At 33.7% G+C, this 25057-nt stretch overlaps 1 protein-coding gene across 1 annotated transcript; it reads right to left on the reverse strand.

Moving 5' to 3' along the window:
• Positions 1–379: 379 nt before the first annotated feature.
• On the reverse strand, positions 380–9163 carry LOC131860851 (leucoanthocyanidin reductase-like; the record flags this gene model as incomplete). Its single annotated transcript, XM_059214893.1, has 6 exons — positions 380–578; positions 745–948; positions 1051–1288; positions 1375–1505; positions 2026–2198; positions 9120–9163. Coding segments are annotated over 6 exons (957 nt in total), but the record flags the coding sequence as incomplete, so codon positions are not given.
• Positions 9164–25057: the final 15894 nt, after the last annotated feature.

The raw sequence follows: 25057 nt of genomic DNA on the forward strand, positions 1-25057 counted from the left end.
TTTTATTCTACATTATTATTGATATTATTTATTTCTCTAATTTTCGATGGGCAAAACTATCATCTATAGAAGATACAAATGGAAGTCTATATATACTAGAAATATCTTTCCTTACCATTGGATGGAAAATAAAAGAATGGTGAAGAATACAGTCCATGAAATATTTTTGTATTTCTGACAGCAATAATTAGTTCCATCTAAAATAGGAAATTTTCATTCTAATTAAGACATTGATTAACAAACTATAAAAATACGCGGACGTTCCTTGGATTTTTTTTGAGATTTTTCTGCCACAGAATTCGGCAGATCTAGAGTTTCAGACTGCAAGTTACATAACTGTAGGCAAAAAATATTCCAATAATTTTATTCAATACTCCGTGAGCTGTATTCAACGGTTGATTATACTGAAATTCAAAGGTACCCATCGAAGAAATCTTGGACTGTAGTGTAGAGAATCTCTGGATAAAGCTCACAAACTTCCACGTCTTTGGGCTCTTCCATTTTAAAATTGTATTGACACCCATTAATGAAGATGTCATGTGTCAGGGAAGCCACTATGCTCTCTGGAATATTGTTGGCTGCACAGAGAAAAATCGATATTAAATTATTTAATAAATGTCCAATCCAAGTTTGTCGTTGATTAGCTTTTTATTTCTGAACAATTCGTTTTTCCACTGCGCATATAATTAACTCATTTAACATTAATTAAATAATATATAGACTATGCTGCATCGTAATATATACCTTTGGCTAAGTCCAAGAGATCTTGTTCTGAGATACAAACCCGAGGAAGAGTTTTTCCAATCTTCTTCTCCCAAATTGCTGCAAGCTCATTCAGTGTGAGAAAATTCTTGGGTGGTCTGAAATGCACAATTTTGTTAACAGTCCGGACATCCTCCACAGCCTTTATGGTGTACTTCCCAATGTCTTCCCCAGTCACAAAGTATGCTGTTATTAGCAACCCATAAATCAATACAATCAGAAACTAGTAGTATTAGATTTCGGATCAGAGTGCATCATTCTCTAATATAATATTATATAACATATTACCCTTGATGTTTCCATCTCCATAGATTTCAAACTGGTCTTGGGGAGGAGGAAGCTCAGAGGGATGGGTATGATAAAAGTAAGGCCAGCCAGCAATGGAATTGCAGCAGATGTAAGTGTATGGAATGTTGGCTGCCTCTACTGCCCTCCTAATAAGTCTCTTTTCTTTGTAAAAGCTTAGCCCCGGCTCCACTGGATTGTCTCTGTCTATATCATGCCCAAATTCTGAAGGAAGAAACCTCTGCATCAAATTTGCTCAACCATTCTTGGGTCAGTTACAACTTAGAAGCATTAAAAAGAAATAATGTTTGGGTTCTATGACCTGACCTTAACCGTGCCAATTTCTTTAATGGCGTCTACAATGTTGAGCTGATCTGTAAGTTGAGCGCCACCTACATTAGAAATGACAACATCGATGCCTTGCATGGCCTTTACCATTGAATTGTGATCGTTTAAATCTCCGTGCAAAATACCCATTATAAGACAATGTATGTTTATAAGTCCCATTACAAATTCCATAAGACCCATTACAGCACACAGTGTACTTTAATAAGTCCCATTACAGCACACAGAGACGTTAATAATACTCATTTCAAAATGTGCAAGACCCGTTACAACACACATTTACAATTATAAGAGAGCTATTAGTCCCAGCCAAATTAGACCCATTAATATGGAGAGTGACTGAACAACCCTTCCTAACATAATTTTTAAATGCCCAACTTGACAACAAGACAGTCAAACATGATTAGTTGTAAGCTGGTCGCTCTATAACTATAAGGCAAGCACCTGCAATAATAATTACCATGGACAAACCAGCAAAGCTTAATTATATATTCTAAACTCATATAATCAATCAAAACAATCTATAGTCTCTATGAAAACAATTTCAAAACAATTACACACGTTACTACTGTTTCTTACATATCACTCTGGCCAAGACTACAAAAATCATCTCTCTAAGACAAAATTTCTGACATACATAGACAATGATAACACCAGAATCTTTCAATTCATGAAGGCACTTTTCTTTGGCAGCATCAAATGCAGTCGTGGGTCTTAGAAGAGCATAAGTAGGATGGCCTGCAGCTACAGCTGCAAGAGCAACAAAGCGACCAATATAACCAGTGGCTCCAATCACTAGTATTTTACTAGTACTAACACTTTTCTCTTCATTCATAATATGGTCATATGAGGCCATGGTTGATACCGAATTTTCCTCCAATATTTGAGTATGAAGGCAGAGATCGAAAGAATGAGGGAATGCGGCAGCATTTGCAGACATTTTTATTTCTAGAAAATTTGAGGCCATGGCTGATACTTAGGAATTTGGAGGAAATACGTTGGTGTCGGCAGAGCAGGCAAACGCGCAACATATGTATAGTAGATTGCTCCAAGAGAATTTCTCAATATTTTACCTATCATGATGTAGACGACCTGAATGTAACGCACATGGAGGATTTGTTCCAAGAGAATTTCTCAATATTTTTCCTATCATGATGTAGACGACCTGAATGTAACGCACATGGAGGATTTGTTCCAAGAGAATTTCTCAATATTTTTCCTATCATGATGTAGACGACCTGAATGTAACGCACATGGAGGATTTGTTCCAAGAGAATTTCTCAATATTTTTCCTATCATGATGTGCACGACCTAAATGTAACGCACATGGACGATTTGCTGTAGATCGGCAGGTAGATTCACCTTTTTCACAATAATAAAATAAAAGAGTATTAAATGTTCATGGTGGTTTCAGCAGTGCCCATCAAAAGATAGACTTCAAATATTTTTCACTTTTTTTACAATAGAAATTGAGAATGTGATGGAGATCTCTTACTTCATCTTAGTTTTCCTTCTTTGGAATAAATTGGAATAAAATGTTTGGGTGATATTATATATCTTAGGAAATCATTACGGTGAATGAATCCATAAAATAAACGATTTGGTTCCCTATTGGTAATCATGGAATCAGGGTCACAACATATTTCAATATTGTGTATACTTTTTAATTCGAGATGGTTATTGAGCTATCATTATAGTTGTATTAATATATTATTTTAATAAAGGTTGCATATTTTCTGTATTTTTTAATTTTTGGAGATGTTTATTGAAGTATTATTATAGTTAATATTCTTAAATTATTTAAAGGTTGTATAACTAGTAATTGCATTTTGGTGTGTAATGGTTATGTCAAAAAGGTGTGGAAGTGAGAGTGAATGGTTAATAACTTTATTGATAATTTGATTTACAGCTAACATGTTTAAATAAGGGTGTCATGTACCAGTTTGAAATATATGATGCTTATAACTGTCTAGCTACAACCTGCAATGTAATATAATCAATTTACACTAACAACCCACCTTATTACATTGGTCCTAAAAAAATCGAATTCACCTCGCCCTAGGGACATTAAGGCTTACACAACAAAACTGGCTAAATGCATAATATGAATACATAATTTTTAAGATCTTTTCCTAAAGAAGCATACCTGAACCAGGAAGGGCTCCATCAAGCTATCTTTTAACCCTTGGAAAGGTGTAGCTTTGAGCTATGTTCTTAAGCTCCTAGTCTCGAACTCTTGAATCACAATGTTTTGAATTATTCGACGATAATCCCTAAGAGATACGACATATCCATAAGAGATACGAAAGATCTCTATCATTGTGTAATGACCGCAAAAGGGTGTGAACTTTGTAAAACTCACAAAACAATGTAACACATTCATAAATTTAAGCTTGAATTATATGGGACACAATAATAGCAATATTTTATCTTGAACTCTTGTCTAATTTAACAATACATGTGATGCAAAAACTATCCAATTCAATCAAGAAATTAATCATTAGGATCCAAGAGCATATGGAAGAATGACATTACAATGCCTTTTAAAATCAATTTGTCTATTGTATTACAAGCCTTATAAAACTCATAAAACAATGCAACTCGCCCATTTATTCAAACACTGGCAATGTAGATTCACAATAGTGTTAAAATTTTATTTCTTGAATATTTGTGTGATGCACTAGTATGCAATGCATAAAGTATCTAATTTAATTACAAAATTAATCACTTGGATCTGAAATAATTTCAATGAACATTGTTGCAATATGTTAAAGAATTAGTTTGTATATTATTGTGCAAGCCTATGAAACTCACAAACTAATACAATGCATTCATTAATTTAAACATTGGTAATATGTGGCTCATAATAGTTCTTAAAATTTCTCTAAGGACCTTGTAAGTCATAACAATGCATAAACTAGTAAATTCACTTGGAAAATTGATCATCTAGATTCAAGAGCATTAGTAAGAGAAGATTTAAATTTGAGATTTGACATAGAATTAAGATTGCATATATGTAATAGAGTTGATATCTTCATGTTACTTGCACTAGGATTGTTCCCTACAATATAGTCCTAGATTACAACAGATCATATTGATGTGATTTTTATTTATGTAACCTTTTGTAATGTGCTTTTGCATGTCTTATAAATAAATCAAACTTCAAAATAAAAATAATTCTTATTGTTTACACAACATGCATTAGTTACATGAGTCGGGGACCCTCGTTTTAAACTGACATGGTCTACAGTTTAATTTTTATATTTATATAGGCTGCCCATTTCTATTCTAAGTATAATTAAAGATGTTTATTTATTTTTTTTTCTTTTTTTTTTAATAAAATTTTGGTTTGGTTTACTCCAAGGCCCTATTGATGCATTTTGTTTAAGATCCTCATATCCTTTCTTTGTCGAATTAATTTTTTTTTTCCATATATAATATCCAAATTAAGATTTCTTGTCTATATATATATACTAGTTTTAGGTGAAGACATGTTTGTTAAGTACCTCTTGTCTAGATCTCACAATTTACTTATTCATTGGACCAATAGTTTTATGAAGAAAATGCATATGAATAGCCTTATAATAATTTAAACAATAATTTAAATGTACTAACCATTAGGAACTTTTTTCATTTGAGTTGTGACAAAGTCATGTGTTATGTTTAGCCATGTTAGTATGTTGTTGATTAAGAAAAACTAGTACGTTAGACAATGATAATGATTACATCCACTTGGAGCCAAAATTATTTCATGTTTTGTTTCATTAATTTTGTCCTATATCAATATGACATTAACCAAATAATGGCTCAAGTAAAAATTTTGAACAACGCTCATGGAATCCATTAAGTAGGTGTCATAAAATGATCAAAAAGATTTCAATTGGTCCACCAAATAGCAAACACTTAAAGTCAATAGTATTATAAAAGAAAATAATTTTTTTGTAATCTAGCCTAGTTAACTGAGTGCACTCATAACCATAAAGAAACACTCGGTGAATAAAATTATTTAGTTTGAATTTTTTAGGGTTATTTTATGCTGCAGGAGAATCCTCGATTCACAACAATCTTGAATAAACAAAAAAAAAACATTTTCCTTTCTATTTTGTTTTTTGTTTGCAGTTTCAGTTTTCCTTTCTGTGTCCTGATTTTGGCTCACCAGATCCTATGGAGTTGGATTCTACTTGAAGAATTGACATCTTTCTTGCTTTCAAATCACATCTCATTTAGATAACTTTTTGACAAGATATCGCCACCAGTTTCCATAATAGTTTCTTGTAACTGGTTGTTCCTTTGTTACCGGTTGCCTGAGACCTATTTTGGTGATCTATTAAAACCCATTCTGAAGCTTGTGAAGCCTTGAGCGTTGATATTGATGTTTCTTGGTGTGTGGTCGACCTTCTATGTTTCTTCCTTTGGATTTTTTGGAGCAATCTCTTGGCAGAGGCCAACCTTGTTCATTTTACATGTTAGGTCTTCTTCTTCAGGTTTTGAATTTTTTTGGGTTGACTAGATCCTTTGGGTTATTACTGGTTGGATGTAATCAGGTTTCATGCAATAAAAACTATCTTTCTTCATTTCCTCCATCATATCTATGTGTTTTCGTTGTGTTTACTCTTGTTGATTGGTCCAGACTGATCTCCTTGAGGTCCCTCCTCACTGGTGACTGCTTCAAATGGTATCAGAGCTAGTTTGTGAACCTGTTGTTGGACATGGTGTTGTTTGTGCACGGGTTGGTTGGAGAGAAGATTGAGGCAACTTATGGACTTGTTTAGATCGTCGAATGTGAGGCAGAGCAAGGTTTGTAGGTAGATTGTTGGTCCTAGATCTTGAGCTTGAGGTAGTTAGTGGGCGGAGACTTGAATCAATCGTCGAGTGAGGTAGGTCATAGTTTGGACCGGTAGATCGCTGAGGAGAGGCAGTCGAAAGTTGTAGTTAGATCATCGAACCCCTAAGGCAGTTGCAAGTACCTTTTGATAGATTACTCACTTTTCAATTAACCTCGAGAGTCTGATGCACCACCAGTGTAGTTCTTACCGATTGAGCAGTTTTCAGTGGAATTGTTTGAGATCATGGCATTTCTTTATGTTTGAGTTTTTAGCGTTGTGGTTTTGGGTTTATTCCCTTGTGCTCATGATGTTTTCCGTGTTCAAGTTTCATAGCATTTGGATTTGTTTCAGGTGAGATGTGGATTCTAGTATTGGCCTGATTGATATGTGCTTAGAGATTAGCCCAAAAATGTGTTGAGAAAAGTTGGATCGGGTTGCGGTTGATCTCTATGACTTGCAGATCATTGGAGATGTCTCTTTGGGCCTTGGCCGGTATTCCCAAAGTTCCACACATCATTTTATGATTTGGAGATTGTTCTTAGCGATTTGAGCTGTCATGTTACCATTGCACGTTTCATGAACCAGTTGGTCTTTGGGCCGACTTGATCAATTTATTATTATTATGGATGGTATAAAGTGTGGTTGGTGAATCATTTGAATATAGAGAATTTAGAAGATAGAAGACTTTGTTTTGAGATCATGCGAAGTTGTAGATCCAGTAGGATTCTGATCCAGTTGGGCTGAGGCCAGAAGGTTGAGGTCCAGATCAGGATAGAATCAACAGACTGTTCCTGAAAGCTGACCTATTCTGTGGATGATCTGGATCTTATAATTGTGGTGTAAGCATTAATTGTATCCTCGAATGTGATCCAACATGTGGCATGTGTAATTCTTCAAACTATTATAAGATTCATTCATATTGTTTACCGATTATGTGTTCGTTGTTGTTACCAGTTGTTCTTTCTACTATTTCTGGTATTTTATGGAACCATTGGGATCTTGGAGAACTGTTGATGATAACAAGAGCTTTGTGTCATACCAGAGAAGATGAAGAACCCATTCAAGACCAGATGTAAGGTACTCGGTAAGTGTTGTAAAGTTGTTATTGATAGTGGTAGTTCAAATAATCTTGTTTCAGAAGAGATGGTGAATAAGTTGAAATTGAAGAGATTGAAACACCCTAAGCCTTATCAAATAGAATGGATTCAAGATGAACATAAGTTGTTAGTAAGTGAACAGTGCTTGGTAAAATTGAAAATTGGGAATCATCATGATGAAGTTTTGTGTGATATTATGCCTATGGATATTTGTCATCTTTTGTTGGGAAGACATTGGCAGTTTGATAGATAGACAATAAATGATGAGAGGAAGAATACATAAACTATTGTGGCCAATGGGATGAAGCAAACCTTGTTACCTTTGGAGGAACCTTTGAAGGGTGAAGTCTGTACAAATGCCAGAATCTATTTAGTAGATGGAAGGAAATTCATGGATGGACTGAGACATGAGAATGTGTGTTTTTCTTTAATTCCTAAGAAGAATGAGAGACTGGACCTGGAAGGAGAACACCCAAAAAAGATAAGATATTTGCTGACAGAATACGAGGACATCATTTCAGATAATGTACCTCATGAATTGTCACCTCTTAGAAGTATTAGTCAAAGCATGGACTTGGTTCCTGGAGCTAGTTTTCCTAACAAAACTACACATCGGTTGACACAAACAGAGAATGGAGAATTGAATAGACAAGTGCATGAGCTATTGAAAAAAGGTTTGATTAGGGAGAGTCTAAGACCTTGTGTAGTACTAGCAATATTAGCACCTACGAATAATGGAGAATGGAGGATGTGTACCGATTCAAGAGTAATAAACAAGATCACAGTGAAATATCGGTTTTCTTTGCCTGGGATGGATGACATAATGGACTATTTGAGTGGACAAAAATACTTTACAAAGATAGAGTTGAAGAATAAATATCATCAAATCAAGATAAGAGAAGGTGATGAGTGGAAGATAGCATTTAAGACAAATGAAGGAGTATATGAATGGTTGGTGATGCCTTTTGGATTGACTAATGCACCGAGCACTTTCATGAGGCTGATGAAAGAGGTATTAAATAAATTCTTGGGTAAGTTTGTTATTATGTATTTGGATGACATTCTTATTTTCAGTAGAACAAACAAGGAGCATTTGTTGCAATTAAGACAAGTTTTACAGAGGTTGAGAGAAGAAAAGTTGTTGATCAATATCAAGAAGTGTACTTTCATGAGGGATGAGTTAGTCTATTTAGGATTTGTGATATCTGAGGATGGTTTGAAGATAGACCCTGAGAAAGTGAAAGCCATTGTTGAGTGGCCTACATGGGAAAGCATTGGAGATGTAAGATCATTTCATGGATTGGATAGTTTTTATTGGAAGTTTATCAAAAAATTTAGTTCAGTTTGTAACCCTATGACTAAGATCATGAGAGGAGATTGGAAGGAATTAAATTGGACCACCAGAGCAAACAAAAGTTTTGAATTGTTGAAGCAGAAAGTGGCTAAGTAGCCAGTGTTAGCTTTACTAGATTTCAATAAGGTATTCCAAGTGGATTTTGATGCAAGTGGAACAACAATAGGAGCATTTTTGAGTCAAGAAGGGAGAGCAGTAGCATATTTCATTGAGAAATTGAACTATGCCTGGAAGAGATATTCAGTGTATGATCAGGAATTTTATGCTATAGTTCAAGCCTTGAAGAAATGGAGACACTACTTGTTGCCTAAGGAGTTTGTGTTGTATATAGATCATCAATATTTACAGTATTTGAACACTCAAAGTAAGTTGAATTAGAGACATATGAGATGGGTCAAATTCTTGTAGAATTACACCTTTGTGTTGAAGCTTAGAAGTGGGAAATCTAACAAAGTTGCTGATGCATTGAGTAGGGGAAGGAATTTGTTGACAGAAATGAGAGTGATAGTATTAGGTTTTGAAGATTTGAAGACCTTGTATGATGAAGACCTGGATTTTGCAGAACCTTGGAAAGCATGTAGAGAACCAGTTATGGTTGATAGGAGAAAATGGTTGGCTTATTTCATTCAGGATGGGATGTTATTCAGGGGAGTTCAGTTATGCATACCTAAGATTTCCATGAGAGAGAACCTAATCAAAGAGAAATACAATGGAGGTTTAGCTGGACATTTTGGCATTGACAAAACAGTTGCATTGGTGAGTGAGCAGTACTTTTGGCCCCAGATTCATAATGATGTTAAGAGATATGTGTAAAGTTGTAGAGTTTATCAAGTTGCAAAAGGTAGTAGATAGAATGTGGGATTGTATAAACCTTTGATAGTACTGGTAAGACCTTGGGAGGATATAAGCATGAATTTTATACTTGGATTGCCTGAGACACCGAGAGGGAATGATTATATATTTGTGGTTGTGGATAGATTTTTGAAGATGGCTTATTTCTTACCTTGTAAGAAGACATCAGATGCATTGCACGTAGCAGACCTATTTTTCAAGGAAGTGGTGAGATTGCATGGATTACCTAAGAGAATAGTTTTAGATAGAGACACTAAGTTTGTTGGCTATTTTTGGAGAGCACTTTGGAAGAAGATGAAGACAGATTTGAAGTTCAGTTCTACTTTTCATCCACATACTGATGGACAAATAGAAGTAGTTAGCCGAAGTTTGGGAAATTTGTTGATATGTTTAGTGGGAGATAAAACCGGAAGTTGGGATTTGATCCTTGCACAAGCAGAGTTTGCCTATAACAATTCAGTGAATAGAAGTACCGGAAAAACACCTTTTGAGATTGTTACCAGAGTGCATCTTAGAGGAATATTAGAATTGAGAAACATTAGCAGTGAAGACCAGAAGATTTTAGAAGAAAAATATTTTGCAGATCACATGGCAACATTGCATATTCAGGTTAAATAGCATTTGGAAGACAAGAACATGAAATATAAGGAGAAGGCAGATGAGAAGAGGAGACATAAGGAATTTGAAGTTGGCGATGAAGTGATGGTATACTTGAGAAAAGAGAGATTCCTGATTGGAACTTATAATAAGTTTTAGATGAAGAAGTTTGGACCCTGTAAGATTTTGAGAAAGTTCAGTTCTGGAAATTCATATGAAGTGGAGCTACCAGATAGTCTAAGTATTTCACCTATATTCAACATTGCAGATCTTCAGGAGTACCATGAACTAGAATTCAATGAGGATAGTGTTGCAGACTTGGAGAAATAATTACCCCAGAAGGAACCAAATTGGATTGAAGAGATTTTGGACAGTAGGATTGGGCATAGTACCCAAAATAGTTTGTACAAAGAATAACTTGTGAAGTGGAAGAGAATACCAGTTGAAGATTCATTTTGGATTTCTCAAACAAAGGTATACCGTCTTGGATTCCCTCTGACCCCAACAAAGTGAGAGGCTCAATTTTTCATTAACCCTGGGGATGTCTAATGCAGGAGCAATCTCGGTTCACAACAATCTTGCATCAACCAAAAAAAAACATTTTCCTTTATCTTTTGTTTTCTATTTACAATTTCACTTTTCCTTTATGTGTGTCCCGATTTTGTCTCACTGGATCCTATGGAGTTGGATTATACTTGAAGACTTGATCATCTTTCTTTCTTTCAAACCGCATCTCATTTGGATCACTTTTCAGCAAGATATCGCTACCAGTTTCCATGACATTTTCTCGTTATCGGTTTCCTGAGACCTATTCTGGTGATGTACCGAAACCCATTTAGAATCTTGTGGAGCCTTGAGCATTGGTCTCGATGTTTCTTGGCATGTGGCCGACCTTCTATGTTTCTTCCTTTGGATTTTTTGGAGGAATCTATTGGCAGAGGCCGATCTTGTTCATTTTGCACATTAGGTCTTGTTCTTCAAGTTTTGATCCTTTTTGGCCCGAATGGATCCTTTGGATATATATATATATATATATTTGTAATCTTGCTGTATAACGTAATAAATTAGAATCAATCAGAGTATCAGATAGATAGACTATGCCTAGAAGATAGATCTTTCGATTCAAGGTCCTAGTTGTGACCTATTCTACCAAGCCTGTGTGCTAGTATGTTGTAACCCGGTTGTTACCAGTTGGATGTAATAAGGTTTTATGCAATAAAAACTATCTGTATTGCATTGCCTACATCATATCTATGTGTTTCTGTTGTGTTTACTCTTGCTAGCCAGTTTGGACTGATCTCCTTAAGGTCCCTCCTCACCGGTGGCTGCTTCATTTTCATAGATTTGAAAATTAATACATTGGTATCTTATATTTATTATATTTTCAAATAAGAAAAACAAAAAGATTTTCAAATAATAATTGATAAATTTTAAAAAATAAAAATTATATACTTTAAAAAAAATAATTCTAACTTTGGATAACATTGAAAGGAGGGTTTCTAGGTCCTTTAAATTGTGTTTTTTGTGGCAATAATGAAAAAAATGTTCATTTTTCTTAAGTATCTCTTCTCTTTGATTAATTAAAGGTATTAGGGGTAATGATGGGATTGACCTATTATTCATCTTTTACTTTTAACTAAATTTTGAATGATTTTTTGTCACCCTCTAACATCATATTATTTCCTTGTGGTTTTCTAGGATATTAGTCCTATTTTTATTCCTTAACAGATTAGTTAGAGAGGAAGCATGAAGTCTTTTAGATTTTCATTAATGTATTCTTGAATAGGTTAGGTTAAGATTATGGATGTGCTCAAAAAAACTATTTAGGTGTTAAATATTTTTTTGGGGGGTCTTATCTTCTTCCAACTCTCTTCTTTCAAATTGTCTAATGCTTTCAAATCTTAATGTTTTACCTAGCTTTAAATCTTAGTCTTTCGAGAAGGTGAATAGGTGTGGTAAGTGGTGCTCTCTCGATTCTATATTTTTTAAAATTAGTACTAATAGGTCTTTGGTGCCCTTTCTATTTATTTTATGTTATGGCCAATGGTTCAAATAATTTCATGAAAGTTAGATCTATTTTGGTGACTCTTGGAAGGCTTGTGAATTGGGTTGGACGAAGGTTATTTATGAATCTAATTCCTTGATATTTATTTTCCTTTTGAATAAAAAGGGTTCTCATGACCAAGATGATTTTTTCTTTAGTGGACCAGATTCTTCATCTTTCCTTGAATTTTGAGGCTATCTCCTTTGCTCATATTCCTACAGAATAGAATATCGTAGCATGCCTTGCCCAGTGAGATTGAGAGAAAAAATGTCATTGATATGTTTCTAACTTATGGTTGTGCTTTCTAATAAATACTTTCATCTCTTTCAACTTATTCATAGTGACCAAATTGTAAAGGAATACATACTTTCTCTCTTTCTTTAGTTATGTTAATTTGATGTATTCTATATTCTATATAGGATTAAAGATAGAAGTAAATGTTCCAGAGTTTTCCCTATTCTTTCTTTAGTAATGACTCTTACCATTTAAAATGTCATAGTTGTAAAATGTAATATGGTTCTATTAAATTAACATAATTATTTTTACCCTTACATAAAATATATTCAAATGAAAATGAAGTAAGAAATAAAGAAATTCTTAAATATAAATTAGAACTTTAGTGTCTAGGAAGTAAATATAATAATTTTAAAGTAAAATAAAATAACTCTTGAATAATTAAAATATATCGATGTAAATAATATATTTTACATAACTAATTTATTAGTGAGTCCTATTCACATGTTAGGTTAACTTAGGTCCTAGGTGTCTTTCTAGATGTCTTAATTGTCAATGAGATGTTATCTCATTTACTTCTTGTATCCTAGGACATTTAGTATTTGTTTGAATTATTTGTCTCATGTTAAATGATTAAGGCACATGTCAACATTTGTTTTAACATAAAATCTTGCACCTAGAAAACCCATGTTAGCTTGTGGATGAGCTAGAGTTTGATATATGATAAGCATATCTCCACCAATTCAATTCATAATAGTACTTTGAAAAAACTTCATCATATTAATTGTTAATTTGTAGGGCCTCTAGTGGAATCACTTATCCTTGAATTCTTGGGAGAATTTCCTAATAAAGTAACTATTTATTATTTCTCTTGTAAATTCTTTCCTAATTTTGAGTGATACAAAGAAACACTATGTATAACCTTTTATTTTTTGAGTTTGTGTGTTAATCTTAGTAGTATTGGGCTTCATATCCTTGCATCTCCCAATTTTTTTGGACCTTTTTGAGAAAACCCTTTTATCTCCTATTTCCTAGTGTATGTCACCACTACACTTCCACCTTAGACACTTGAACTAGTTGTGAATCTATAAAAAACCCTAATTTGTAAATTGCATCTATCCTTCCATAAGAAATATTCAAGTTATTATGTGTTTTAGTACTCTACCAATGAATCGATTTCATAAACTTTCAAGCACTACTTATAGTTTGAAATTGTACCTAGATCTATAGTCTACGCGCAAATCTCTAATCATAGAATATTAAAGCCTCTATAGATATCATTTAAAAATATTAGTTATTGTTATAGTTATAAAGTTTTGTCTGCCTTCCTTTCAATATAAACATATGTCCTCATTTTAGCTTTGTTTTAATATTTATATTAATAATGGCTTAAAACATTTATTTTATTATCATGTGAATATAAAATTTATCTAAGTTTTATTTTATATTCATATTGCTTTGTTGAACATCACACCATTAGACAATATCTTGAAAGTGCATTAGGTAGTCACTCACCCACTAGTCCATGATGACCATAATAATGATACTATCTAACTCACTCAATGCCATTTACAATAAGGCAATCAATTCAATCCATTAATTGGATAAAGGGGATGAACTAAACTATTTGTTGCAATGTCACCAACAAAATGTCAAAATCTTTTGTATTCAAAAAAGATTACTTATATATTTGGTTGTGTATGATTATTGCTGAAATTGAAAATATTAAAAAATTACACACCATTAAGGTTGGCTAAACTATGACATACTCTAGTGCCAAGCTAAACTATGACATACTCTAGTGGCAGAGAGCTAAAATAAAATTATCATTTAATCAAATGAAATAAATTTTAGTAAATTTAATAAATTGTTTTAGCAATAGTAATATGTGGCTCTCCTATAAAAATTCAAAATCACACAATATATTCAAGATAAAATCATTATAATTAAATTAAAAAAAATACATCGATAAAATTCAAAAACATAACAATAAAAGTCAAAGCAGTAATCTCACATGTGTAAATTCTTATTCAAATTATTTAACAAAGACTTATAATATGCATACAGAAAATGTGATAAAATAAACTCTTTAACAAGGTTCAATAAACATTTCCTATAATACATATAGGAAATCCTTACAGATTAAATTATTCGAACCAAAGCAAAAACTATGAGCACCAAGTTATAGATATAGAGACAAAGAAATGAAGCGTTAAGGATAAATATTCAATAAACAAGATGATTATGGAAGTTGAAGTGAGTTTGGAGTTTTCTCTTATGTCGTGGCTGCCTCCTGTACACTCAGAAATGTGTCAGGCCAAAGACAGGCAGCCTGTCACTTTCTGCTGCTGTGTCCTACTTCTCAACCACACATCTTTCGAGGATCTTCTTTTTTTGGGGATACGGGGCCGGTGAAACCTTACGAGAACGGAATCCTTCGAGAGGTCAGGTTAAGTGGGCCCCACATGATCCGGCCACCCAAGCAGTCAATGCTTCGAGTGTGCCGGTTAAGCCGGGCCGTTAGGGTTAGGGACCCTTCTCCAATTTCCACGTAAACAAGATCTCCTCCTCTAGACGCAAGGTATAGTGATAGTAGTAATTTTGATAGTCCTCCTTGCCTAGCATATCTGTATAATGAATGTTATGTACAAGTCCTTGATAGTTATCGAACTTGTATACTTTAGTTTCCTAATATATAGGCCCTGCATGACCACATATAGTAGATAGTTTTAACAATGAGATACATTGATTTTGTATGCTTTTGAAGGACCTAAGTTGTTAAGCTAAAAATAAATGAACAAGTTTATGAATGCATTACGATAGTGATCTTGTTTGGTCTACAAAATTTCTTTGTTTTGTGACCCTATGTGGTCTACTATAGGATAGTAACCGACATAAATGGTCAAGAAATATGTGGTCTGTTTTTAATGTTTTGATAAACTATATCTAATAAAAAAATTTATCCACAGTAATATAATATCTATCATGTACCCTACACTGTCCTATGATGATATCCATAGATATAACTTACATTTCTAACTAAGGACTACTAGTGGTTAGAGTAAAACTATTTGATAAATTCGATCCCTTTTATTCTTTTGGTGAATCGTGTATTCTTTAATATTCTTATGAACATCCTCAAGAACTTTCCACAAAAACATTTCATAGTTTGTTATATAAATGTTATAATATTCTTGATGACCAACTAAAGGTGTGACATAAAAAGGCCTCAAAAGATATTGTTTTTTATAATGGATGAGTCTCTCAACTACTATATAACTATCATATTTCACCACATCATCGTGAATACTATAGGTAACTGTGTTTGTAGCATATTTCAGGTATGATATAAATGAACATAGAGTATAATACCTATGAAGAGTATCAACCATAAAAAAATCTTTTCTTTCATATATTCTATGTAAAAATCATATTCATGTAGCTTACTTATCCTTTATTTGGAAATCAATTAATTGTTTTGCCTCAAAAAGAAATCCATTTATTCTAGATCATTTTTCTATAATAAATGAGCCACAATCTAGAGAAGTTGTCTAACCTTTTCCAATGTATTCATAATGACCAACATTTCTTTGTCATAAAAAAAGTATCCTCTTCATAAATCATGCGATTTTTTCTTTCAAATGATATGGGATGTAGCCTTCAAGTTACAATATCCCTAATACCTTATTCAACAATAAATGATAATAAAAAATTAGGAATTGGACATACAATACATTATCTTATTACTATTTTCATTTTATGACACACTTGGTCCATCAACAAGAGCTGGTCAACGATATATTCCATGTAATAGCATTGCACAAGTTGATCAAGGACAAAACCAATGGACTTGTGAAATGTTGAAGTGTCATCTTGTTAGGAGGTGACTTCCGGCCTTCCCCTTTGCATCTTGCCCTCGTACCTTGGAGTTCATTGGTCCCTTCTCCTTCCCTTTTCTTTCTTAAGAATTTCAAATTCTGGAGTCCGAGAAACCAATCACCCCTTCCATTTTAGGGAGAGGTACCTCGTCTCCCTAGACCTCAGAATCTTAGACTTATCTTCCATCTAGATTTTATAGTTTGGGGAACCGGTTTACCCTTTCCCTTTTGGGGAGAGGTATCCCATCTCCCTAAACCCAAGAATCTTAGACTTTCCTTCCTTTTGGATTTTGGAGTCTAAGAAACTCATTTACCCCTTCCCTTTTGGGGAAAGGTATCATGTCTCCCTGGGCCCAATAATCTCGAACTTCTCTTCCTTTCAAATTTCAAAGTCCAAGGAACCAATCTATACCTTCCCTTTTGGGGAGATGTACACCTTGTCTCCCCAGACCCTAGAATCAAAAACTTCCCTTCTTTCTGAATTTTGGAGTCCAATAAACTAGTCTACCCCTTCCCTTTTGGGGAGAGGTATCTCGTCTTCCCAAGAACCTGAAAGCTAGAGTCCTCCTTCTCCTCCCTCTCATTCCTCCAAACTTTGGGGTTCTCGACTCCTCTTCCCTTGCAACATTTTCCTGAAGGCTTGGCATTTGACCTCTAGTGACATCAACATTGCAAATGGCATGATCAACACTCAAGGCTCTTAATCTTCCACCATCTCTTGCGACTTGTCTAATTTCACTTATGGAGCTATAAGGGAACATTTAATGATTTTTGTAGGATTGCCATCAAGTGGAGTCCAAGGCCATTCTTGTTTATGGTTACTTGATGGCTTTCATATCAAGTTTGTACACTCTAACTTTGGAATGTCAATAAATATACCTTCTAGAAGTTTTTTTTCTTGCGATTGAATTGTTAGGGTATGGATGGGTGTCTCGCACGCACAACCATGTCAGATATATGCACTTCCCTACCTTCCCAAACTCACATTCGCTTATGCACACCAAGGTGAAGGTTTCCCCTCTTTAACAATTAGTCTCTACTCAACAACCAATCTGCTATATATAAGCTATTAAGCCTCATTTTAAAGGGTTCTCTCCCTATTGGCTTGAGCTACTCTCTTCTCTTTCACTTATCTTGAAGATTTGTATATTTTCTTGCATTTCTACAACTGTAAGTTTGGCCATTAGCTTGAGAATGAATTGAAATCATCATTATTGCCTCTCTTCAACTTATGCATGTTGTGTATGTTTTCTTACCTTCATTATAAGTGTATGTTTTGTGGCTTTCTCTCATGTATATGTTGTGTTAACTTGTTTTTTACTATTACTTGTGGGAAACCTTTCACCCCTTTTGACATTTATCAAATCATAACCTCCATACGTCTTTTTGGCATCATTCATGAAACTAATGTTTGTGCATCTCTAGGGTATTTTTATTGATTCTTTCTATCATTCTAGGGGGGAGAGGAACGTCTCTTATCTTGGTGCATCACCTCCTTTCTTTTTAGCATTTCCTTCTTTCTTTTTCTCTGCAAGTTGTTAGAATAGGTCTAGAAGTATAATTCAAAGTGTTGGGTTGGTTCAACACTTGCACCTTGATTGACAATGAAGCCAACCTCCTTTGGAGATTCAACACCCTTTGAGGAAGGTCCCACATTTTGGGGTTATTTCCATGTTTCACAAGGTTGTTGGGTTGGAAGCTCAACAAGGGTGCAAAATTTTGTGACAACAATTCCCTCTCTAAATTTTTTAAAATTTGAGTAAGTTTCATGCATTCAAAGTCTCCCTTAATTTTTAAATCTAGTAAAGGTGCAACAAACTCAAATAATTATTTCTCAAATCTTCTATAATAACCATACAATCTAAAGAATCTTTTCAACTATGTTAATATGATAGGATGTGACAAATATAGAATAGCTTGGATATTTTATGGATCCATATATAAAACTTTGACAATTACAATATATCTAAAATATAAAATTGAAAATTATTCCAAACTCACATTTGGACTCTTTGCAATAAAAGCACTATTCTAAAATGTTTAAAACTATGGTTTTGTGGTTCAATTTGTTTACTATAAACATAAAATCATTAAAGAAAAATAACAAAACATCTTTATTTCCTTTCATATACTCTTTGTCAAATAAGTATTCTTGTAACATATCCATTTTAGAGATTATTCAAATATCTTTGTATAAAAAAGAATTAATTATTATGAGTAATCTTTAAAAATAATCAGCCACAAACTAGATATTGCTAAAATGTTTCAAATACATGCATAATGACCAACATTTATTTGTCATAAACATAATATTCTCTTTCTAAAACTCAATTTTTTCCTTCAAAAGATATGGGAGATTCCCTTTGAGTCAGAGTAGACCAAGTACATTATTTTGATGCATCACAATCTACAAGAAATGGTAATAAAGAATGAAGAGTTGCAAGTATAAGGTGTAAGCTCATTACCTCTTTAAATGTTTCAAAATTTACTTTAGTCAATTTTATACATTCAAAGAATCTTTTATTTGTCAACTACATTAGAGGAACATCAACTTGATGTAAACCATTCACAAACCTCAAGTATAATAACTACATAACCAAAAGAATCCTCTTAACTATATTAATATGATAAGAGATGAGAGATATAGAATAGCTTGGTTCTTATATGGATCCATCAGTACACCTATGGCACTTATAATATGTCACAAAAATTAAAACGTTAGTAATCCAAGCCAACATTTGAATTATTTGGCATAAATATATTATTCCAAAATTCTCAATACATTATCCTAATACTTCAATTGTTCTTCACACGTTTTACTATAAATATAACATCATTAAAGAAAAATAACACGAGATTTTTATTTCCTTTCATATATAGTATGTAAAAATAATATGTTTGTATCTTATTCCTTTTTTTATGAATCATTCAAATTTATTTAACTCAAAAATAATTTTAAAGTATTATAATTATTTTTTACAATAAATCAACCACAAACTTAATATTATTTAATCTTTCTAATGCATACATAATTGCTATCATTTCTTTATCATAAATAGAGTATCCTCTTTCCAAATCCCTCATTTTTTTCTCTCTCACAATTGTTAAGTCATTTAACCTTTGAGTTAGACTCACTAAAACACCTTATGATTTATTATATTTTATGATAAATGCTAAAAAAAAAATAGGAATCACAAGTATAGGACATTATCTCATTACCTCTTTAAATGTTCCAAAAGTTAGTTCTACGGGTTTGGTTCTATAGTCTACAATCATGGCATTGATTTTTTTCAAACCCTTAGCACTATTACTCATCGCTTCCCTACTAATTTCCACCAGATTATTCAAGTTGTCTTTGATGTCAACCACATACTCTTCCATCTTATCAATTATGTGCTCATGGTTGATCTTCATAGTTTCGACATCATGAGACAACTTTTGAGTCAATCTCATGAGCTTCTCAGCTTTACTAGGCCTACAGGAGTCCGTGAAAGTATCAATACGGTCCTTAATCCCATCTTTCAGGGTTCCAATTTCCTTACCAACTCACCTCCGGCATCTCTCCTGCCTCTTAGTGACCTCCAAAATCAAGTCTTCTTGCACCTTCTCCCCCTTTTGACCACCTTCATTTTCTTTATTCATGATCCCATGTTCCTCGTTATCCACGTTGATGGGGATCTCTAACATACTCTCATGGTCCTTGTCTTTAGACCCACTCGACTTGGTCAATTTTGTTTTCTTCCTCATGTGTGGTTCCAGGTCTTGCATTTTCTTTCTTCTGGACTTAAACTTGCTTGTTGTCCACCTTGGAGGATTGATTTTCCTACTGTTGTTAGTTCCAGGGGTCACCATAGGCTCCCCTTATTTCTCCGGTCTATACTCGGGGTCCTCTGAATCCTTAATATCACACCAATCAAGGGAATTGCCACTGTCCTCCTCATCCATCTACTTATCAAAAATAAACCCCACCTCAGGGTTAGAGGAAGAAATGCGGATTTTATCCAAGGGGGAAAGTTTCACTTCATGAGCTTTGGCATACTCCATTATTAACATGTTAAGCCCCTCATGAAGCACTAGATAATCCTGGCTCTCAACATGTTTGGCTAAACTACTTTCCAATGATGAACCCAAGTAGAACGGGATGGAGATAATTTTACCATGCCTAAAATGGTTTAAAATTGTAAAATGATACAAGAAAATACTAGCAAATCTGCCATCAAGAGTGACATACACCATGATGAATTCTCCCATGTTAGCCTAGACAGAATTCAGGTCTTTTCTATTGTAGCCACCATCCACCATTTTACTCACCCTTCGTTGTTCCTTTTCCTTGTAAAAAAAAAGCAATCATGGCCTCCTCACTAGACTTCCTCTCTCTATAAAATTTCTTTCCCTCGGTAGCAAGTCCAGTAACAATGGCAACTAGGGTTTCATCAACCTGAAATTCTGCCCCAAAAATAGCCAGCACACCCCTTTTCCACCCTTTGAAAAAGATTTCAGTAACCAGGACAAAGTTACCATGTAATCTCTCCAAATAGGGAACCATCCCACCATCAAAGATTTCTTCCCAAACCTCCTCATTCTTCTGCCACTTATCATAGGTCGTGGGTTCATTCCTATTCTTGTCACCACCCATTCTGTTATGCAGGCAATCTAGACAATTGCAAACTATGTGCAAAACTAGAAAAAAAACTAAACCAGAAACAAGGCAAGCTGAAGTTTCTAGAGCTTCTCAAAGTGGTAATAATTTAAAATACCATCCCATCGACACCCATCCCATCATAATCTCTCATCATTAAATTAATTTTTAAGATTGAAGACATTAGCATCATTTCTTGCTAGGTCGCACAGAGTTTTTGGGAAAGTTTCCCTTCCTCTCCACCATCTAATCACCACATTTTCAATAGCTAGGTTGGCAACATGATCCGCCAGTTTATTTCCTTCTCGGAAAATGTCTAAAATCTTGAAATCCTCCAGACTGGCAATCATTTTAAGACAATCCTTAATCAGGTTCAAAAAAGTCTAGCTTGGCTCTGTACTACCCCTAATGCACTTCACAATGTTGAGCGTCACTTTCCAACGAGAATCGTCTAAAGCCTTCCTTGCTCGCCATGTGTAGCCCTATGTAGGCAATGCTGGCTTCTGCATAATGTTTAATCTAGGTGCCCAAAGGGAGCACCACCGCAGAGACCAGCAAACCCAAGTGATTCCTCGCCACTCCCTTTCAAAGGGCCTATGTTATTAAGTTAACAATACATAAATAGGTTTATGATAACACTATATGGCAGTGACCCTATTTAGTCTACAAACTTTCTTTTATTTTGTGACCTTATGTGGTCTCATACAGGATAGTAAGTGACATAAAAGATTAAAAAATATCTAGTCTATTTTGAATGTTTTGATAAACCATATCTAATTCAAAAATTTATCAGCAACATAAACATAATATCTATCATATACCTTAGGCAATCTTTTGATGATGTCCATAGATATACCTTACATATATACATAAAAACTAATAGTAGCCAAGGTAAACCTATTGGATAAATTGGATCCTCTTTATTCTTTTGGTGAATCATGCCTTGTTTAATATTCTAGCTTGCCCTTTCTTCATGTGTGAAATAATTTAAGCTTTCATGTTCTTATCCCCTAAGTGATCCTCTTTCATTGTTGGTTGATTCTTGCATGTGCTATTATTCTATTCCTTTGCAATGAATTTAATTTCAACTTGTATGGTCGCATGCTCATTTCATTCATGTCAAGCCCAAGGAAAGTAGGCCCAATAAAATTTTAGACATCAAAGACCTAGAAGAGTAATTCAATATTCTTATGATCCTTTTGTATTAGTACTTCATTCTCATTTTCGTTTCATTGATATTTTGGGATCCTCTATTCTTTTCTATGTATAGTTGTTGTTTCTTGTTGTGTGTTATGTTTTTCTATGGAAAGTTTGCATATGTCATTGGATATCAGTCTACTTCTATTTATAATGTGCATTCCTAGAAATGTTAGGGTTGAGATGTTATCCCCTATTTAGTTCATATGATATATGCCTTCAAACATATGGGTATAGTTTATGTGGTTGAGTGTTGCTCATGATGTATGGTTAGTTTGTGATGGGGTTAAGGTCTACTCCCCTGTTTTCCTAGTTCTTAGTCCTTAGTGGGTTACATATTTCTATTCTTAGTATTATTCTATAATTTGTATTTTATATTAATATATTTATACACATGCATTTTGTTAAAAAGAAAATCTTATGAACATCCTCTCTAACAACTTTCCATGAAAATATTTCATAGTTTGTCATGTAAATCTTATATTATTATTGATGACCAACTAAAGGTGTGTCATTGAAGGGGCCTCCAAATTTTGTCCTTATTTTTTGACTTATGAACTAAAAAGATTATTTTTTATAATGGATCAGTCCCTCCAACACTATTTAACTATCATATTTCACCACCTCATCATGAATACTATAGGTAAATATGTTTATAGCATATTTAGGCATCACATAAATGAACATATAATAGTTATCCTATAAAGTGTACCAACCACAAAAGAGTATTTTCTTTCATATACTCTATGTAAAAAACATATTCCTTTATTTTACCCATTTTTTGGAAATCAATCAATTTTAATTTTTTTTGCTAAAAAAGAAATTCAATTTGTTTAGATCATTTTACTATAAGAAATGAGCCACAATATAGATAAATTGTCTAAATTGACCAATGCATTCATAATGACCAACATTTCTTTGTCATAAATATAGTATGCTCTTTTCAAATCAGTTTATCTTTCTCCCTCAAGTGATATGGGATGTAGCCTTTTAGGTTAAAATATCCTCAATGCCTTCTAATGAATCACAATTTACAACAAATGGTAATAAAAAGTTAGGAACTGTAAGTACAAGATATGATCTTATTACTTCTTTAAATGTTTTAAAATTAACTTGAGAAATTTAAATCTAGTAAAGGTGCAACAAGTTTAAAGAATTTTTTCACAAACCTTCTATAATAACAACACAACTTTAAGAATTGTTTTCAACTATGTTAATATGATAGGATGTGGCCAATATAGAATAGCTTGGATATTTTATGGATCCATATATAAAACTTTGACACTTACAATATGTTCTAAATATACAAAGAAAATTAACCCAAACTCACATTTGTAGTCTTTGGAATAAAAATACTATTCCAAAATGTCCAAAACTATATCGAAGCACTTAAAATGTTTTACTATAAACATAAAACCATTAAAGAAAAATAACAAAACATTTTTATTTCTTGTAATATATTTTATGTGAAAAACGTATTCTTATAACATGTCCACTTTTTTGGAGATCATTCAAATTTATTTGTACCAAAAAGTTTTACAAATTTTTAGGACCATTCTTTCAAATAGATCAGCCACAAACTAGATATTGTCTAAACATTTCCAATACAAGCATAATGACCAACCTTTATTTGTCAACAATATAATATCCTCTTTCCAAAACTCAAGTTTTTCTTTCAAATGAGATGCAAGATATTGACAAGGCTATTGTTGCAGGCATAGATGATCATGAATCTTGTTTGTATCGGTTTAATGGATTTGAGTTTTCATCAAGATCATCCCTTATTGCTCATGCAGATTCTATGAGAAAACTTTGGCATGAACGGTTTGGGCACCTGAACTATAGATATCTTGAATAGATGAACACACAAATTTTAGTGATTGGTCTACATCAGATCTCTTGTTCATGTAGAGTTTTCTTAATTGGATCTTACTTCATTTCTTGTGCAAGACACTTTGTGAGCCTAGATTCGTGGAGGTTTTACTTATTTTGTGAAGGTTGCAAAAAGAACAGTGGCTTGCAATCCATTTCTATGGCCTTAAACCACACACACTAAGCAACATTTTAAGCTTAGAGAATGTCAGTCAACTGTGAATGTTTAACAACTCTAAGTTTAGACGTTAAAGATTAGTGTGTGATTTAAGCCATCCGATTTCTACAATCTCACATAGGAGTGTGTTTGCCAGGCTATAGCAATGACATTGGAGGTGACCATTTTTTACGCTATGTGGAGTCCACTTACTAGTGATGCAGATCTTATTCGTCTTATTGCTGTCAAAAACAAGGAATTTGGATTGTAGAAGTTGTCAGTGTCTCCATTTTGAGGCGTTGTCGATTCTCTGTGGCTGTGATTTCTTTTGAGCAGAGGTCCATCCTTATTCATTCTCTGTGAGTGATTTTTGATCTGTGAAGACCAGATTCTTTGGCTTCTATTGCTCATCAGCATATTCTATATTGGACCCGATTGGCTAGCCTTGAACCCTTGTTCTCCGACCAGCTTTAAATCACACATCAAGCAACATATTAAAGTTAGTCAACTCTAAGTGTTTAACACTTTGAAGTTTAGAAATGTATTCTTAGTGTGACCACACATCATAAGCAATATATTAAGCCTTGAAAATGTCAGTCAACTCTGAATATTTTAACACTTTTAAACCTAAAAATATAAACTTAATGTGTGCAAATTACACTGTTCCTTGTTCTCCCCTTGTTCTCCCCTCACCCCATGATTTTGTTTGATCCGATCATTGTGCATTGATTAGCGGAGAAGTTCATCTGCAGAGGCCCATGATTTGCAAGCCGTATATTATTGGGTGGCAACGAGTCAGTTGATCTATTGGCTTTGAAGATTCATCTTCTTTGAACAGGCGACGTATATTGTTTGGATCAGGTTTTGGCATGCCCCAGGAGAATGTATTCATTGCTTTTAGCTGCGTATGGGTCATTT

Source organism: Cryptomeria japonica, unplaced genomic scaffold (genome assembly GCF_030272615.1).
Source record: "Cryptomeria japonica unplaced genomic scaffold, Sugi_1.0 HiC_scaffold_16, whole genome shotgun sequence".
In the NCBI taxonomy this organism is placed as follows: Eukaryota; Viridiplantae; Streptophyta; class Pinopsida; order Cupressales; family Cupressaceae; genus Cryptomeria; species Cryptomeria japonica.